Source organism: Elgaria multicarinata, chromosome 19 (assembly GCF_023053635.1).
Source record: "Elgaria multicarinata webbii isolate HBS135686 ecotype San Diego chromosome 19, rElgMul1.1.pri, whole genome shotgun sequence".
NCBI lineage: Eukaryota > Metazoa > Chordata > Lepidosauria > Squamata > Anguidae > Elgaria > Elgaria multicarinata.
In genome coordinates, this window is record NC_086189.1 from 3,563,935 (window position 1) to 3,583,973 (window position 20,039).

The 20,039-nt window shown below is 49.2% G+C and overlaps 1 protein-coding gene across 1 annotated transcript in view; it reads right to left on the bottom strand.

The window, feature by feature from the left end:
* Positions 1-2,623: 2,623 nt before the first annotated feature.
* Positions 2,624-20,039, bottom strand: part of NPDC1 (neural proliferation, differentiation and control 1) — a 41,206-nt gene continuing 23,790 nt past the window's right edge. Inside the window, exons 2-9 of the mRNA XM_063144513.1 lie at positions 14,231-14,371; positions 10,658-10,753; positions 10,025-10,195; positions 8,639-8,705; positions 7,877-7,961; positions 7,313-7,392; positions 4,100-4,196; positions 2,624-2,860 (exon numbers count right to left, since the gene is read on the bottom strand). Of these exons, the coding sequence (XP_063000583.1) occupies positions 2,780-2,860; positions 4,100-4,196; positions 7,313-7,392; positions 7,877-7,961; positions 8,639-8,705; positions 10,025-10,195; positions 10,658-10,753; positions 14,231-14,371 (818 nt within the window). The 3' untranslated portion in view covers positions 2,624-2,779. The remainder of the gene's footprint in view (positions 2,861-4,099; positions 4,197-7,312; positions 7,393-7,876; positions 7,962-8,638; positions 8,706-10,024; positions 10,196-10,657; positions 10,754-14,230; positions 14,372-20,039) is intronic.

Here is a 20,039-nt window from a genome sequence, read left to right on the forward strand (position 1 = left end):
CAAAAGCTGGAAAACCAGCAACCCTTTGAGGAAAGGAGGCACGGAAATCTAAAGAACGTCGGAGCGCCGGATTTGGACCTTCCCCTATCGACGTGCCTCCCTTCCGGTCGGGCCAGATGTTGACACTGCTGCAGGAACGGGGGGGGGGGGGGCTGCTTGGCCTGTTGCAAGAAACCTGCCCAGGGATGCAATTGGGGGGGGGGGACGCAATTGCAGACGCCACTCAGACACAAACAAAAGAGGTGATCCTGAGATATGCATTTGGCAAAGCTCCGGGAATGTGCCCCGTCCCGCCCTCGTATGTGGTGCCACCTGGGCCCTCTACGAACAGACGATCCCTCATGGGAAGTCGTCACACTTAAAAGCGTAGGAGCATCATCGTGGGACACAAGGGTGCTGAGCTGCTCTTCACTGATGTACAAACAGGAGGTTTGCGCTTTCATTCCGCCTGCAAAAGGGGGTGACGTTTTGGCCGGAAGGTTAAGTATCCCAGAGGAATCCCAATCTGAGCCTGGTATTGTTGACACTGAAAACTTCCCCCACATTTCCCCACGAACGTTTGAGAGGAAAGAAACAGCTTTCAAAAAGAAATTAAATGGTGAACATTTCTGAGAAATTCTCGTGGGTTGGGTTGCTTACGCTTATCTTACCTAGTGTCCTCTTTTTCATTGTACATTCATCTCTCTGGCAGCCTGTAGCCTCCTTGGCTTCCCACACTTCTGTTAAAGCCCGGAGGAGTCATTCCTCCCTTGGGGCCTTTTCAGATCAGGGAGCACGGGCAGCCTAGGAGGCTGCAGAGCAACGGAGAGATGCGTAACAGAAAGGAAACACACACACTGCACCCCTGGCTGCCTCGCAGTGATTAGGTAAGCTCAAATACATCACAAACATAAATTATAAAACACCCTGAAAATGAGGCAGAACAATGGAAGCCTCTTTCGGGGTGGGGGTGGAAGAAAATTTTCAAGAAATTGCAAGTGAAAATTGTGCCTCCAATTTCTCTGCCCACAAATAGGGTGGAGAATGTTGAGAGGCCACGTGCACATGGTTCTAGCGGACACGGCCTGTCTCTCCAGGGTTCCAGGAAGGAGGTTTTCCGAGCCTCTTCAGAGTTGCCAGGAATCGAACCTGAGACATTTTGCATGCAAAGCAGGGGCTCGCCCATTGAGCTACGCCCCCTCCCTTGCACTTGGGGGGGGGGGGCTGGAACGTTGCAATCCTGTCCAGTTCTAACCCCCAATAGAATTGATGGGTTGGGGGGATTGCACTTACATTCAAGAAGACTGGCCTACTCCTACTTTGGGGGGAAGCTCCCCTCCCCCCCGCCTCCAAACACTCACACATCACCCGAGCAGGATGGCAAAAGGGAAGGTCGTTCGCCATCACTGCGACTAGGAGTCCGTCTCTTCCCCCTGCACATCAACGGTCCTATGAGCCCCATTAAGGTTGCAACACTAAAGACACTTACTAGGGAGAAAGCCCTGTTAGACCCACTTGTGAGTAAGCCTGCACAGGAGTGAAGAGCTAAAATTTTGAAGTGTTAGACCTGTGTTGCTATGGTCATCCGTCCGCCATCCCCCCAAATCACACACTCACACACATTCTCTTTATCTCTGGTGCAGATCCACACTGGAGAATTTAATCGGATTGAATAGTTATTCCTTTTCCCCAGAGAATCGCAATTCTAAGAGGAGGGCTGGGAATCGATGGAAAAGAATTTTCAGCCTCACCAAAATGCAATTCCCCGTATTCTTTGCAAGGGTGGGGAACCCGTGGGAATTTCATGGGTACTCCACCAATTTATGTTTAATGTGTAGATGGAGGGTCTCTGCCTCGCCCCTTGAAAAGACAAACTTAAAAATGGGTGTGAGCCATTTTAGGATGAGGTGGGACCCTGTGGCAGATCACAACCCAACATTCAGAAGATCCTGTGGTCTCTAGTGGCGAAGCGCATAGAAACCCTGCGTTCAAATTCTAGGGGGGCCTGGCGCGGGGCCGTTTCTTCCAGCCTCAGATTGCCCCCACTTCACCCTTTCAAAATGAGTGTTTTACTGTTCCTGGAACGACCTTGAGAAAGTGAGTCCATTTGTGGGGGGGGGGGGAGAAGAGAGATTTTGCAGTCTCCCCCCACCCCATCCCACACCCGCCCCAGGTACGTTACACAAAAAGGAAACAAGTTGTGCAGAAGGGAAGCACTAACTCCCCCTTCACACACACACCCCAGACCGTTCAAATTGAACATTTGGGATTTGCAACAGGCCAAGATAAGATATACATTTTTAACAAACTGGAAAAACCAGGGGATTTAAGAGAGATTTCTGGAACTGGCTTCCTTTTAGGCAAGGCAGAGTCCCTTTTTTTTTGCTCTGACGGTAAACATTAAGATGGAGTTTGGCATGGTGGGGGGCGGGCAGGGGGCTGTAACAGCATGGTTGTAAAATAGACACTGGTCTCTCCCTTCCTTCCTTCCCGGCAAGCCAATAAAATATCGCAACGGCCGTCCCGTCCAGGTCATCTCAGTAGCGAGAAGCAGCAGAACTGAGCAGACGGCGGCAGGAACGGCTGAGAGCCAGAGAGGGAAGCAGCAGCCCCGGCTCAAAGCCAAGGTGGCGCCTTTGATTTCAGAGGTTAATTTGTCGTGGGTGGCAGGGATCCACAGTCGGACGTTTGGGGCACGCTGCACTGGGTGCTGCCCTGCCTTTTCCAAGGGGAGCGGTTTCGGAGCGTTCCTGAGGGCGGGCGTTGGGCAGACCCAGTCCAAAACAGGCTCAGCTCGGGGTCACGGGTGCAGGTTGGGGTGTGGTGGGGGGTGCAAGGAGGAGTCGTCAAAGAGCGGGTTCTTCACTTCCATTTCTCCGGTCTGCAGCGATTCGGGGAGGAGGGCGGATGTTTACAGAGGAGGACACGGGAGGGGGGGAACAAACCCAGAAAAAACAGTTACACAACTATTGCATTTTGAATTTGCACTTTAAAAAGAAAACCAAGACTTTTCCCAACTTGGTGCCCTTCAGACATGGGGGAGATACAACTCCCATTATCCCCAACCACGGGGTTGCAGTCCCCTGCATCTGGAGGGCGCCAAGTTCGAATAAAGCCAATTCATAGGGTACAATCTTAACTTTCAAACTGTGCTGAGAAGGGGCGGGGGGGGGCATGTGAGGAACCCAGGAGGTCTGGATTTGACCCCGGGGGTGAAGTTCTGCTGCTACAGGTGATCTCACCCCACCACCACCACCACCTCAGGGGAAGGGTGAAAAAGCAAAGCATGGTTAGCTTTGAACAAAGGCAACAGTCTTGGGGAAAAATTATGGAAGGGATTCCACAGCCTTCTTTTTTTTAAAAAAAAAACAAAAAACGGAGGAATATATATTCCTGTAAAAATAGCCCGGAGGAATCCTCTCCCCTTGTGGTTGGTGGCGCCACTGTCATGCGATGGGGGTCGGGAGAGGACCACCACAGCCCCCCTTCCAAGACATTGGGGCGGGATGGGGGAGCGGGAAAGACAGACCCTCGAGCAACAGGGCTCTGTCTGAATAGGATGTTGGAGAAACCTGCAACGGATTCAAATGAGATCGGGATCCGTCCCACGGATTTGGCAGCGGACTGGCTTTTTCCGAGTCGTGTGCGCTTACTTGTGGATTTATATATTTTTTACTTTCTAGAACTGTGTGCAAATTTAGCTGTACAACAATACGAAAAATAAACAAAACAGTGGTTGGAAACGTGCCCCTCCTCGCCCCGCCTGCCCACCCACAAACATGCCAAGGTGTGGAAATAGACATATGAGGGGGGATCTGGAGGTGTTTTCGGAAGTGCTCACTGCAACTTTAGGAAACTGAGAAAAATCTGATTCCGTCACGGAATGGACAGCAGAACAAAAGATGCCTGAGAGTCCACGGAACACAGACGGGACGGAACAACAACATCCGGGCACCCCTAGCTCTAAGCAGAAAGGGAGGTGTCAGGACATACTTACCTGCAACACAACACACAGTGTACCACGTACCGTGGCCCATTAAAAAAGCAAGGACCAATGAGCAAGAATGGCAGAGAGAGCGTGGGCTGGGAGGAAGAATTGCACACTGGGAAAGGTACTTACTGGAGCCAAGCCAGGGCATTCATATACTGTGAAATCTCCATCTTCGTTTTCTTCATCCGAGGACACTGATTCGGGAACTTTGGGCTCTTCTTTATTCCTAGAGATGGGAGTGGGGGGAGGAGAGGAATTCACACACTGAGATAGTGATGAGGGGGGAGGTCTCGGAACATGGCATCCCTCCCCCTTTCCCAACTCACAACACCCAAGTTTCTTTCCACACCTCAAGACAACGTTCTCTACGGGTTCCATGACCTAGAAGGTTATTCGGAGCCACCTCCCTTGTGTTTAAACCTTCCCATCCCGGCTTCGGAGTCCTGGTTTCTGAACATCCATTTTCAGGTCTGACCACCTGCAGAACTCTGGGCGCTCAGACTGGATGGGTTTCCGCAATCTAATCGGCCGTGTCTGGAAGCCCAGCGCCATCAGAACTGCCGTGCTGGATTGGACCAGGGTTCATCCGACAGGAGCCTCCGGATATTAACGGAATGGTAATGCCATCCCTGCATTTGACCCCCCAAATCCGGTTTGTAGGCGCCTCCGTCCTCTGAGCGTATCAGTTCTAGGGACCGAACTGGCTTTTTGCAGACGGACTGCCCGGCTCCTCTGTGGTTCTGCCCAGTCCTTCTTTAAAGCCATCTAGCTTGGTGCCCATCACAAAGCTCTCACCGCTATGGCTTCTTTCCTTCTTCACACACTGCGTAATTCAGACATGCTCCCACCCCAGGCGCCTCAGCTTTTAATGGGCCTGTTCAGACGACACTTTGGGCTCCATGGTTAGAGAAACTGTGGTTCTCTGGGGTTAGCACTACCCACAAGCCGTGCTGTCGCACACAACGTTTAAAGCCATGGTTAGAGCCGCTAACCCTGCTGCAGACGGTCTGACTGCCATTAGTGAGTGAGCAGGGTTTAGCAAAACACATCACACAAGATGCCCTAAACCCTGCTGCTTAACCCAAAGCCTTGACCAGCAGGGTTTAATGTGTCTTCTGAACAGGCCCAAAGAGAGACCAAAACACATGGCTGAGTTGGCAGGCTGCAGTCCTGGAAGGGCTTCAGTCCCCCTGAGCAGAGGAGGTTTGCCAGCGTGTCTTCTTGAAACATGGCATCCACCGATACTTCCCTTGCTCACTGCGAAGGACTGTGGGGGATCCAGGTCCCAACTGTGACTGAGGGGAGGAAGAATCCTGCACAAAACCTCCGGAGAGACTGGGAGAGGGACTAGGCGGGCAGCTTTGGCTGGTCTGACATTTGCAACCCCTTCCTGGAGCGGAGGGAACTGACCACAGCAGCACAGGCCTTCATCACTTCCCATTCAGACTACTGTAGCATGCTCCACTCGGGGCTGCACTTGAAGACTGTTCGGAAACTGCCACTGGTGCAAAATGCTGCAGCCAGATTGCTCTCTGCCCTGTGCTTTATGGGCCGTATTACCCTGGGCTGACGTCATTGCGTTGGTTTCTAATTTGGTTCCAGGCCCAGTTCAAGGTGCTGGTTCATACCCATAAAGCCCTGAAGTTTGGGGCCGAGAGAGCTGAAAGACCGCCTCCTTCCATATCAACTCACCCGTACAGCGCGATCATCTTCGGGAGCTCTGCGATATGTCCCACCACCAAGAGAGGTGAGGTTGGGGGGAATTCGGGACAGGGCCTTTTCTGTAGCAGCACCCCAAAGGTGGAATTCCCACCCTGACGAGGTCAGACGGGCCCAGTTTTAGGCAGGTGGAAACCCCATTTCTGTTCAGTGTGGCTTTTCGTGGTTCCTAATGATTCCACTCTCTCATATGTTTTTAAAGGTAGCTCTGTGGTTTTAAACTGGAGACTTAATGTAAGTTATTTTCATGATTTCTAGGGACACAGGTGGGGGGGGCAGAAAGGCAGTTTATAAATATTTCAATTAGTAAACTAAAAAAACCTATTTGAAATTCTGGAACCGAATTAAATGTCATCAATTGGCTGCACTTTATAGTAGCAGGCAGGGATATCGCTTGGTGTTGAAGCTCCAGCTTTAAGCTAAAATATTGTGATGCCTTAAACCCTGCTGCTTAACCCAAAGCCCTGACCAGCAGGGTTTAATGTGTCTGAACAGGCCTTTGGGATGTTTGGCCCCAGGCATACTGGTCTACCACCCACCACCCACATTTAAAATGCAGCACTTTATTTATTTGTCAGGCATGGACAAGCTGAATGGCAACTTTGTTTAATTTAATGAGAATGATCAGGGATGTGGAAACAAAGCCCTATGAGGAGAGACTGAAAGAACTGGGCATGTTTAGCCTGGAGAAGAGAAGATTGAGGGGAGACATTGTCACATAGAAGAGGGCCAGGATCTCTTCTCGATCCTCCCAGAGTGCAGGACACGGAATAAGGGGCTCAAGTTAAAGGAAGCCAGATTCCAGCTGGACATCAGGAAAAACTGCCTGACTGTTAGAGCAGTATGACAATGGAACCAGCTACCTAGGGAGGTTGTGGGCTCTCCCACACTGGAGGCCTTCCAGAGGCAGCTGGACAACCATGTGTCAGAGATGCTTTGAGGTGGATTCCTGCATTGAGCAGGGGGTTGGACTAGATGGCCTTGCAGACCCCTTCCAACTCTGCTATTCTATGACAATGCCAGAGTTGCCGATAAGGGCCTGGCACTGGCATTGGGACTTTGTGGTCTTTTTGCACCAATTATAACAAAGCAGATTTAATTGCCATAGCGGAAACAGGAAAAGGACAATTAAATAATAATAATAATAAATTAACAAAACTCTGAACAAAACAGAGGTTACGAGAATTTCGCTTCTGCTCGCAAAACATCCCAGCATGCCCTGTTCAAAGCTTCAAACGTGAAAATGTGTCCGCTGAAAATATTTGCAAAGTGTCGAACATGTGCTCGTCTCATTCCCGATTCCCAGTTCAATTTGTGCAAATTTCCCAGTTTTCGCAAATTTCCTCTGTATCAGCTCCGCTCTTGTCTAGGATTGAAAACTGTGCCAATTAGGAGAAGTGCAGAGATTTGGAGGAACTTGCGTAAATCTCCCACTCAAGCACGGCTCGATTCGTGCACGTTTACCATTTGCGCAGAGCAGGCAGCCATCGCAAACTGGAATCAGGCGTGAGGCGAGCGGTGAGACCCCATTCCGACAATCCTGCCATCTCCCACAACCCTTGTTCTTCCGTCCCGAGAACAGAAGGCTAAAAATCAGGGCAAGTGAAGGAAAAACCCACTCACTTTTCCATGGAGAGCATCTGCTGCTTCTGGTGTTGATAGTGATACATCTGAGCACTCTGGGCCAAGTTTTTGTCACCAGGCTTGGAGAGGAAAAAGACAGGGAGAACTCAGGGCCACTGCGCGTGCTGTTGCAGGGTGGAAACTGCACTTGTGTTGACTTCAGAAAATTCAAAATAATCTCAATCCAGGGCCGTATTTCCCAAAACTCCCTCCCCACCAGCAAATTAGAATGGAAACCTTTTTCCCAGGCTAGGAAATTCTGTTGCATTGGGAGCAACTGCATCAACCGTATTTGATGCTCACTTGTGGCAGAATGAGTCCCCGCTGCCAGCAGAGACGGATCAGAACGTCACAGGGCCTGAACAGCAACTCATTCAGAGATGCGGAGGTAAGACTGCACTGTGGGTGGGCCCCTTGGGCTGCCCATAGGAGCCTGCCACTGGTTTATTTGGGGGCAGGAGCGGCTCTTTCACAGCCTGTGGTTGGGGAATCAGCAACCCCCTTTCCAGGGAAGGGCATGGACCCCGCCAGCAAACAGGCGTGCGCAGGAGGAGATGGGCGTACCGAGATCTTGTCGTACGTTGGAGGCCCCGGTGCTTTGTGAACTGGGTAATCCGCTTTCTGGGCGAGTCTTATTTCTTTTTGCAGCCTGCAGCGGGAGAAGAAAGTAGAAAAATCACACACACGTCACACACACACCAGCAGCTTGCTGGATCGCTCCAAAAGTCTATCTAGCCTAGCACTCTGTTTCTGACAGTGTTCAGCCACATTCTAGTTTAAGGGCACAACCTTATGCACGTTCAGATGGGGGAAAGGTCCTACAATTCCCCGCATGCCCCAGCCAGCCTAGGAGAGGCATTTCAACTGTTTAGAATGTGGGAAAACCCGCACAAAACCTGGCGGATGGTTGGGTGAAAGGGGCGGGGCCTATGTAAGGGGCGGGGCCTTGGGGGGACATTCTTGGCGCTCGTTCTCTTCAGTCTGTAAAAACAGAACAGCACTGGCCCGCTTCGTACGAATGTTCTTGTGCCCAAATGTTTTTTTAAAAAATACCTCCGCACTTCGTAGATGGAAGAAGGGTGACATAAAAGCCCAATGAGCAAATGGGTTGATTTACCAACATTTCATAGCAGATTTCCATATAAGCTCAAAGCAGCAAATGAAGTATAAAGACACGGATGTACATAGGGAGGAATACAAACACAGACCCACGGACGTGCTTGCTGCTGCTGTACCCCACCTCCAGGCACTCTTTGAGGAAGGGTCTCCATGACCCTATAGCACAGCTGTCTGCGCCTTGCTGAGAAAATTCTTCTAAAGGCTCACCTGCACCAGCAAACCGCCGCCACCACAAGAGCTGCGATCCCGGCTGCGGTACACACGACTATCATCCCTGGAAAAAAGGCAGAGACTCATCGGGAAAGGAATTCAATTCCTCTTCCCTCCCCATCACTTTTCCTTGTGTGCTGTGGTTGTTGTTTTTTAAGATTGTAAGGCTGGCGGTCAGGGAATGCCTTGTTTAACTGATGGATTGTAAGTTGCTCTGGGACCTTTTTTTAGCTGAGGAGTGGGATAAAAATACTTTACATTAAAAAAAATTAAAAGATTACACACCATGGCTCTACAGTACGCACTGCCAAAAGTATAAAGAGCCCAGCACCTTTTACAGACAGGGCTGAGGGTCCGCTGACCCCTGCTTTCAGGCAAGCAGAGATATCTAACATCCAAAGCATTAGAGTGGTCTTCTTTTTTAAAATAAGCCCATATGATTTAGTTTAGATTTATCGAAGGATATTTGTTTATTTAAACATTTATTGACCGTCCTTCCCCCTTTTAGATTTCACAGCAATGTACAACTTAAAATCACTCCAATAATAATAATAAAAATGATAGAACACCGCCTTGACCAAACTTGTTTAACAAGCCAGTAATTAATATAGATCAACCTTCCTCAACCTGGTGCACCAAAGAAGTGCTGGCAGAGAATCCTAGAATCCTAGAATAGCAGAGTTGGAAGGGGCCTACAAGGCCATCGAGTCCAACCCCCTGCTCAATGCAGGAATCCACGCTAAAGCATCCCTGACAGGTGGTTGTCCAGCTGCCTCTTGAAGGCCTCCAGTGTGGGAGAGCCCACAACCTCACCAGGCAACTGATTCCATGGTCGTACTGCTCTAACAGTCAGGAAGTTTTTCCTGATGTCCAGCCGGAATCTGGCTTCCTTTAACTTGAGCCCGTTATTCCGTGTCCTGCACTCTGGGAGGATTGAGAAGAGATCCTGGCTCTCCTCTGGGTGACAACCTTTTAAGTATTTGAAGAATGATGGGAGTTGCAGTCCAACACCTCTGCAGGGCACCAGGTTGGGCAAGGCATAGATAGATAGATAGATAGATAGATAGATAGATAGATAGATAGAGGTTAATAATATCAGCTTGAAAAGTGTGTGGCCAAAGTTTAGCTTCTCCTGTTGTTCCCCAACAGGTCCTGATCATAGAGGCTTCACATAGTCCTAAATGTAAAGGTGAGTTTTGGGGGGTTTGGCCTTCTGATCCTATCTGATCTCCACATTTTCTCGGGAAAGGAAAATGCAGGAATCTCCTCACTGAGGTCTAGGAACTTGGCACTTCCATCTATCCAGGATTTCCCTCACGGATGGAACGGGGAGCACATCTGGCACACACATGGGACGCCCGGCGGCTTTGCTAAACTACTCACCGAGGATGAGTGCGTCGTTCGAAGAGATGTGCAAGGACTCCACTGGGGCGCTCTGGACCCCCTCTGTGGGAGGCCGCAGTGTTCCAGGGGGGCGGTCCACCTGGCCCCTCGGCGAGGACCCTGTCTTTGACACACTGGCATTGGAGCGCTGGCCTGCAGGAGCTGGGATTTCTGTGCATGAATACAAAAGGGTACTGAGGGGGGAAGCCCCCCACCGAAGAAAGCATCCTGCCCCCTCTGCTTCCCAGAGGAAGACCGTCACGGCAAGGGGGAAACAAACCTGGCCTTAGACATAGCCCAGAGAAGGAAGAGATGGAGGGAGGGAGCTTCCAGCCAGAAAGAATACCTGTAAGAACTTCAAAACTGGTGGCTGAGTTTTGTTTTTTCCTTCTCCCTCCCTGTCCCTTTCCCTTTTGAGCTGTGTCTTTTAGACTGTCAGCTTCAGGGATGGACTCAGTTTTAAACTTTGTGGGTCACTCTCAGTCTCAGAGCCTTTTTCGGAGGTTGAAGAGCAGGGTAAAAATGGTGCAAATTAATAAAGATAGATAAATGAAGCCTGGATAAATCCTATTTTAAACCGTGCAAGCGCGAACCCAATAATGCATCCATGTGGGGCACCCATGTGGGACTCACCATTCTGGGTGAGACGGAGCTGGGCATCGTCTTGCTTGGACAGCGCATCCGCCACGAAGTCGATTTCTTCGTCTAAGTTGGGAACAGCAGTGCGGCCTAAAAAGGAATGATTTGGAGGGCGGGGGGTAGGTGGGATGGAGAGAAACCCAAGCAAAGGTGGTCAAGCCAAAAGGCCCAAAGAACGCGCCAACCCACGCCTGCTTTAAAATCTAACAATCAGAGTTCTAACCGATCTGTTTGCAAACCAATACGGCAGATTTGGATCCTGGTCTTCCTGCAACAAATGGACTTATGCCTTCACGCCAACCCTGTGAGGTAGGATTGGGCTGAGAGAGGCTGCGTGGCCTGAGGCGGGGGGGGGGGGATTTGAGCTCTGGATTTCTCCCAGCCTCTTGGTCCTACTGCTGAACTCCGGCACCTGGTTTAAAATGTGAACAGGATGCGATTATATTTATGGTGCAATCTCAACAAACGTGTTTTTTTAGGGGGGTCCCTCGAACTGAGGATGATTTAAGAAAAGCTGCCCCTTGTTAGACGGAACCATGTTCTTCAGGTTTTGACCCCATTATGTTTGGAAACTGGGATTTGCACCCATCTCTCTCAGCACACGTGGAGCGAAAACAACAGCTCCCGGGTGAAGTTTGCTTGAATCTTGGTGGGGTGTGTGGGGAGAGATCTGAGGAAGGGGCTGGCCAAAACCAGGACCCGATGGAGACCTGCTGGCCTCCACTTCTCATCAGGCCATGAAAAAGAACATTAGATTGTAGGCTCCATGCAGGCAGGGAGCTCTCTCTAGCTCTGCCTGGAGGGCACCTTGCGTGCCAATGGTGCAGAAGGCATAAAATAAATATTTAGAATGCTACTAAATATTTTATAAAACATAATTATACTGTATATATGAAGCCATATATACAAATATACTCTCGCACACATATACAAAGGGTTGCAGCCTTGAAGTACGTGTAAATGAAATAAACTTATATCCTTTCCCAGTGGAGGCTGGTGGCTCCGAAGTCAGTGGGGCTCAGAATCCCACCCTGACTTAGCCAGCCTGTCACCTGTCTCTGCCCGCCAGCCGTTCCTAGGCACACAATGCGAATTTCCTTTCGGAACATCCCTGCGGCTTAAAACGTTTTTCTTTTTAAGTCAATATTTCATGACCCTGCCAGGTTCTCCAGAGTTTGATTGTTCAGGACATGAAAAACATCTTTAATAATGCAACGTCCAGCACAGCGCAAAGAATACAGGCCAAATTTATAATCCCTCTCTGTGCCGCTCCAGGTTACTTTGCAAAGCAACAGGGCTTTAATGGGCTGGGCGCGCCTTAGAAAGAAAGGTGGTGACCAAGCCATCCCGGACTTGCTCACCCCCCTCCCTTAAAACCATTTACGACCGTTCCTGCGCTTGAGGTGACTTCCCTTGCTATGATCTTCTAGCAAGCAACACAATGAAGTGGACAGGTGTCCTCTTTTACAGAGGACTATCCTCTATTTGAAGGTGTCCTCCCTTTGAAGGGTTCTCCCGTCCAATCCATTTGAAAGCTAAAGAATAAAAATTGGTGCCAGTCCACATTTAGCTCCTGGTCACAAAGCTTTTTTGCATGAGTGATTTATTGCACATTCATTACAGTTTGCAGATCATTTATTTATTTATTATTTATTTATTTATTTAGACTATTTATATACCACTCCCCATTGAAAAATTTCGGAGCAGTGTACAAGGTAAAATGAAAATAAAAACAGAATAAAAACAGTTAAAACAAAATTTAAAAGAAGCAATAACAGTAATCCAAGGCTGCATGTCAAAGAAACGCTTCTTGGAATAAAGATGTTTTCAGGAGGCGCCGAAAGGAGTACAAGGTTGGCGCCTGCCTGACCTCCAGAGGCAGGGAGTTCCACAGGAGGGGCGCCACCACGCTGAAGGCTCTTCCCCTAGTGGATTCCAATCGGAGGATGGATCTAGGTGGAACCACCAGGAGCAGGCCCTCGGATGACCTCAGTGACCAGGCAGGTTGGTAAGGGAGAAGGCGCTCTCATCATGAATAACCAGGACATCTCAGGCACTATCCTTTGGAGAAGCACTTTTGAGAAGCACTTTTAAAGTGGTAATAGCCGGGAAAAAGCAGGATCTTCTGCCACTACATGGCACTGTCTTAATGGAAGTGAACGGAGGGGAAGTTTTCAATTCAAACCATGTGGTTGCCCCTCTCCGTGGTATAGAAATGAGCTAACTAACTCAAAATAAATATGTTAGGCTGAGATGCAGCCACACACACACACGAAGTCATTCAGGGCTGAGTGGAGACTTGAACCCAGGTTTCCCCTGATCCAGTCCAACACATTAACCACACTGGATCCCTGGATCAGAAGTCAAACCGTTGCAAGTACACAGAAGTACAGAATTGTTAAGCTTTCATCATTTTAAAGAGAAAAGGATATACCCCTAGCAGGAGATAATCTCTCAGAGAGCTGGAAATGCAGTTCAAACACAAATCCCTTAACAACCGGGCTCTTATATAACTTCCAATCTGTCGTTATCACTTTACATAAAGCCATGCTGCTGATAAAATACGAGGCTCCTTCCTACACAAGCTGCCAGGTTCTACACATTTTCTTCCAACACTGCTGCTCACCTTGGAGAGCGTGGATGAGCAGGACATGTGCTTCAGTGAAATTTTCACACTACAGGAAAATTTAGTTTGAATTCTCACAATATTGTCCCATCTAAAGTAGCCACTCCGTGTTCTCACAATATTTCCTGTAAACTCCTTTTCCTAACAAACCGTCTTGTCTACACCAACTTTAAAATCACTTCACTGGCTGCCAATTAGTTTCTGGGTGAAGTATAAAGTGTTTAAAGCCCTACCCTTTAAAGCCCTACATGGAGGTCCAGGTTACCTGCGGGATCGCCTTCTCCCATATAATCCACCACGCACACTCAGGTCCTCTGGGAAGAATCTACTGCAGTCAGCAAAGACTAGGCTGACAACCATAACCCAGAGGACCTTCTCTTCTGCCACCCCCAGACTGTGGAACGGCCTGCCGGAGGAGATTCGTCAGCTTAATGCTCTCTCTGAGTTTAAGACAGCTGTAAAGGCTAGTCTCTTCTGGCAGGCCTACCCAGATGTATTTTAAACCTAAGAATTTTAAGATGCTGTGATTGTTATTTTAATGTTGTATTGGTTTTAAATGCTCTTTTAACTAATTTTATGTATTATATTTTATTTAGTGTTGTTGCCCGCCTCGATCCAGAGGGAGAAGCGGGTAATAAATATTTCATTGTTGTTGTTGTTGTTGTAATTTTCATCTTTCATACCAACATGCAGAAGCAGCCTGAAAATCTCCTAAGGGAACTCAACTCTAAGCAAATACTCAGCATCCATGATGTAGTACAACTTTGAGCAAATACTCAGCAACCAGTGATGCAATACAACTTTGATTAAATATGGAATCCAGCTTTTGAATTGGATGAGGACGTTCCACAAAGAAATGTGTTTGTTTGGAGCTGGGGAACTGACATTTGCAATGTATTTTGGCTGAGGGTTTCCGCACCCTGCCTCCACCCCCAACCTACCGTGGGACACTTGTGTCTTTGCAATGCATTTGCCATGTCCATCGTCAACAAACTGTGGGAGGCAGGGGCCACAGGCGTGAGATTTGGGGGGGCAGAACTGTCGCCGCTGCAGAGTGCAATCCAAGCTTCGAGGACACGATTCTGTTTGAAACAAAAAACAAACAAAAAAGAGGAAAACACACCAGAGTTGCTTCTTTTTCTTTTTTGCAAAATCCAAAACACATTTATTTATGTTTATATCTGCCCTTCCTCGCAAGGAGCCAAAGGGGCTAAGAAATTATGTTTTTAAAAAAATACAACACACAAACACTGTTAAAATCATATACTCTAGTGTAACAAATGCACAATAAAATACCATGAAACTACAGACCAGAAAAGAAACAGAACAATTTCCTATAAGCATTCCAACTTGCCATGGGACATAGAAGCACAGGAAACTGCCTTATGGGACCATCTAGCCCAGTGTTGTAGACAATGACGGGCAGGAGTTTTTTCAGCCCTACCTGGAAATGCCCTGGATTGAACCAACAAATTGAATTTGGCCTTGTAGTTCATTGGCAGCCAGTGCAGAGATTCCAAACCCAGCGTAATCTGCTCACATCTCGTCTCCCTTGTCAACAGCAGCCCAGGCCAGCCCATTCTCCACCCACAGCTGCTTCCAAACCACCTTCAAGGGAAGCCCCGCATAGAAAGCATTGCAGCAGTCCAGTCATGTTATCAGAGCAATCGATACCACCACTGCTAGATCAGACCAAAGGGATACCTGATCCCGTTTCACACAATGGCCAGTTAGATGCTTCCCCTGCAGACATACTGCTTCTGAACATGGAGGTTCTCCTTTTGACCTTTATTACTGCTAGCCATGAATAAACTTCTCTCCTGCTCCATCCATTTGTCTACACCTTTTTTAAAGCCACCCAAGCAAAGGGCCATGAAGTGGCGGCGAGTTCCATCAGTTAATTCTCTGTCATGTGAAGAAATCCTTCCTTTGGTCTGTCCTAAATCTCTGGCCAATCCGTTTGATACCCGTATTATTGGGGGGATGGACAGCTCAATCCATTTCTTCCACATATCAGATTCCCCCCCCCCGTTTAATTGCTGTATCAACTGGTTTTTATTGTATTTTGTTTCGCTTTTGTGTTTGCTTTGACGGGGGGGGGGATGAAAAGCGGGATATACAGTTTCTTAAGAAATAAACAGAATGATTTGCCCCGTCTCCTCTAAAAAGCCCAATGTTTTTGCTGTTTCTCATCGAGACAGACCGCGAACCCCCCTGAATTAGCCCTTTGCCCAGCCCTTTCCAGCTCGGCCGTATCCTTCTTGCGGTGGGCAAATAGAACGGTGAATAGTATTTCCAATGCGGCTGCATGGTACGTTTGCCTAAACGAGTATATTACTAGATTTATTTACCGTATTTCTTTGATTCTAAGACGCCATCGATTGTAAGACGCACTCTAATTTCAGTACCACCAACAGGAAAAAAGCTTTGATTCTAAGAAACAATAAATGCTCCCGTGATTCTAAGATGCATCCCGTTTTTAGAGATGTTTATATGGGGGGGAAGTGTGTCTTAGAATCGAAGAAATACGATATTTACCACGTTAATATACTGCTCCACATCTAAACAGATTACCAAGCAGTGAACAATAAAAGATTAAAAGGTTAAAGGAATAAAACACCATATTAAACCCTTGTCACAGGATGCCAGTAACGCAGAACTGGCTAGGGGATTCTGGGAGTTGGGGGAAACGGCCATCTTGGCTCTTCCATTCTGAGCAGCTGCTGCTGCTATGGTACCAGAAATCCCCAAAGCCCACAATGAGACACATTCGCCGATCGCCCGCCGGACGGAATCGCTCTGGGTAGAAAAACACGACTCAAAGGGGGACCAAGCCAGGACGACTTTCCCTCCATCCTGCTCTTTCCAGGAACTGTTTAGCTCATGCAGACTAATGAGGAAGTGGTGGGAACCTGCATAAGCAAACCAGCAAAACCCTGCAACACCAAACAAGCAAAACCCTGCAACACCGAACGAGCTAGAACCACGGGATGCCGGAGGGCCCAGCGGGCAGAGCGGGATTGGAAGCCGCTTCACGTTGTTGCTATTGATCTTGTTATTCCACAGGTGGTGGGAGAAGGCAGGGGGGAAGCGCCTGGGTAAGGTTTGGGGCTGATTACTCAGACCAAAGCATCTTAGAAAAGTCAGGAAGGGACGATAGAGAGGAAACAAAGGCGGAGGGGGTGGGAATCCTTTGGTTTCCGGGCGTCCATCGTTTGATTACAAAGAACCTGTGCGTGTGTTAATTCAAGGCAGGAGGCGAGGGGGGGGGCGAGAGAGCAGCCCCCGCCAATGGCAAGCCCACAATAATTGGGTTTCCAGAGGACGCCTTCAAGACAGAGAAAAATGGACCTAGAGCCGCAGAACTAAGTAATAAGGGTGCGGGGGAGGAAACATCGGCTAGAGGAAATTTAACAATTTGTCTTGCTGGCTTAAGACAAAGAGGCCTGCCCTCTCTCCCAGCAGCGTTTCTTTCTCTCTGCCTGCCTGCAGCCTGGACAGTTTGCACACAGGGATTTGCAAACAACCACACCCACGAGACCCGGGTGCAGCACCAGGAGGCCGGCTAATCTTCTACTGCCCAGCCACAACCCAGGCACCAGGATTATTTCCGATGGCACAAGGTGGCTGTGTGTGTGTGTGTGCGAAATTTATGATGCAAAGTTCACAGGAACAGATGTGGGGCTCTCTTATTTTTACCCTCACAACAACCCTGTGAAGTATGGAATTATCCCTGGTGTGGAGAAAGTGGATAAGGAGACATTTTTCTCCCTCTCTCATGATACTAGAACCCAACTGGGTCATCCAATGAGGCTGAACAATGGGAGATTCAGGACATATCAAAGAAAAGACATCCTTCACACAGCGCAGTTTAACAATGGAACTCACTACCACAAGGTGTAGTGATGGTCACCAATTTGGATGGCTTTAAAAGAGGGTTGGACAAATTCCTGGAGCAGGAAGAGGTTATTAATGGCTAGCACTCATGGTGGCTATGTGCTACCCCAGCGGCAGTATGGTTATGTACACCAGTTGCTGGGGAACATGGGTGGGAGGGTGCTGTTCCACTCATGTCCTGCCTGTGGGTTTCCTCTGGGCAGCTGGGTGGCCACTGTTTGAACAGAGCGCTGGACTAGATGGACCCATGGTCTGATCCAGCATCAGGGCTCTTCTGATGTTCTTAAGTAGGTGAAGGTGGAGGAATAGACCCTGGCTGGCACAAGACCACCCAGTGAGCTTCCTGGCTAAGAGGGGATTTGAACTCCGATCTCCCCTGGTTCAAGGACAACAATCCACCCACGAGCTGGATGGGAATGCTGGGAGTTGCAGGGCATTTTTCTGTCTTAACTTGCATAGGATTGCAGTTTTACTAACTTAATACTTCTTATTTCAGGCATGCAATTCAATTGTTAGTTGCATTAATCAATCTCTTCCTTTCTTTCATAACCCACATTTCCCCTCTCAAATTTTATTCATGCATTTTTATATATGCCACATTAGACTGCAAGTCCCGGGGGCAGGAGGCAGAGTCTTTATGGGTGCTGCAAGGCAGCAGCCAACGCCTCCTCCCTCCAGCACCATCCTTGGGATCAAAACTGGGTGTGTGTGGGGGGGGTTGCTTCAGAGACCCCCCCTCTTTGACCAGTTCCTTTTCTTTTATTCTTCCATCGGTTTGCTTTCTGGGAAACAAGTTTTTGGTGACTGGCCACGCCCATCATGGCAGCAATTTTACAAATAGGCAAGCCCCCTGTGGCAGCCATTTTGTGAGAGTGCCCAGGACACACACTCAAAAAATGTGTCCACCAGCCTCCAAATGTTGCTGATCCCGGCGGGATTCTGACAACCTCGCCGGCAGTTGCGAATATTCCCCTGCGCCGAGGGCGTGAACGCGAACGTAGCGCAAGCCTGTGGCCCTCCCTTTCCGGCCCACCCGGCTCCTTTTGCCGCTTGGCTCTCCGTGCAGCTTTCCCTAGTTCTGCTCTGCCTTTGCGCCCTCCCGCCCTCCCTCCCCGCACCTAACGAGGCCTGATAGCAGCAATGGAGATGCTTATTGGCCTAATTAAGCTTCCGGTAAGGTCGTCCACGGCTGCCCAGGCCATCTCCAGCTACAGCGGAGCCCACTATACAGCTACTTATGGAGAAATTAAATTCATTCTGGATCATGTCGGTGAACAATACTGGAAAAGGGGCTTCGGGGCTCAAAGATGCTCCTGACCGGCACTCGCAGGCTTTGCAAACACAACCCTCTCGCGTCCTTTGAAAACTGCTCAGACGCATTTGCCAAGGTGGCTTTGTTGTTCATGCTAGCTAGGCGGTAAGAGACGCAGACCGAGGCCTGGGGCTTTACGAGGCAGCAGCCTTGCAGAAGCTAAGCAGAGCCAGGTACAGGCTGCACCCAGACGGAAGCCCTCCCGCCAACTCCACGTCACGCCGCCTTGAATTCCAGAGAAAAAAGAACAAACGCGACATCAGTAAAACCATCATTCCATCTAGCCCAATATTGTCAAAACTGACAAGCGTCGAGTCTTCCTTGCCCTACCTAGAGATAAAACAAGACTCCAGTCCTCAAGAAAAGGCTGAATTAAATATGAGCATGGGAAGCGACCTTATGCAGAGTCAGGCCAGTGGTACATGTAGCCCCATATTCTCAAGACCCACCGGCAGCCGGTCTCTAGGGTTTGAGGCAGTGGTTTTCCCAGCCCTACCTGGACCCGTCAGGGTTTGAACCAGGGACCTCTTGTGTTCAGAGTGGGGTCTCTGCCACGGAGCCATGCTCCCCCCACCAACCACCTGTGCATTGCCAAGAAAAAGTCAACAACAAATTTGCATAGGCTTATTTATATGTCTAGGTGCAATTTTAGAAATAAGGACTATAATTTAGTGGAGGCCGGTGGCTCCGAGAATCCAGCCCGGGTTTCAGTCACAACTAGCCAAAACTCTAAAGGAGCTATTTTGGGTATATGGTTCAGCACCTTGGAGAACTCCTTTAGAATTCTGACTGTTTTGGACTGAAACCCGGAATGGATTCACAGCCCCACCGAAATCGGAGCCACCAGCCTCCACTGCTATATTTCAATGTTGTTTTACTTTTTTTCTAAAAAGAGGCACCTCGCCATTGTGCCCCCTGTGGCTGCTTCCTCTGCTCTCCACGTGGGCCACTTCATGGCCTTGCTCTGCTTTCTTACAGCTCTTGGTCTTCAAGCCGGATGTGAACCAGGCAACCTTTCAAATACAGGACACCTTCAAAGAGAGGACTGTCTTCTGCAAAGCAGGGCCCCTGGCTACCCTATGGGAGGCCTGTTGGCCACTCATCTGTGGGGAAGGGAGAGCTGAAGAGTGGAAATCAAATTTAAAAACCAGAATTCTCCTCCTGTGGATAAAAGCACCAGATCTCCAAGCTGTCTGCCCTCCCCCCTCAGCCCTGTGGGACTTGCATAATGGCTCTTACAGATAACCAGGATGCTTTGGAGGAGGTGGCAGGGGGTGGGGGGTGAGGCAGAACCACTAACAGCTTTAATGCAGCCTGGAAAGGCTATTACGTTACTCCACGGCTGCAGCGAAAGGGAGGGCCCTGCCTTCCTGCCATTGTTCGTGGGGGAAGTCCTGCAGATCTCACACAATGGGGTTCTGGCTTTGGCAAAGGGCCCGGCCTCAGCAGCCCATCGCCTGAGTAAATGCCCTTCCCGAGAGGCTCGGTAGCTGTCAATCTTGTGGGGGAGAGTTGGCAGAGTGGAGCTGCGCAAATGCGTC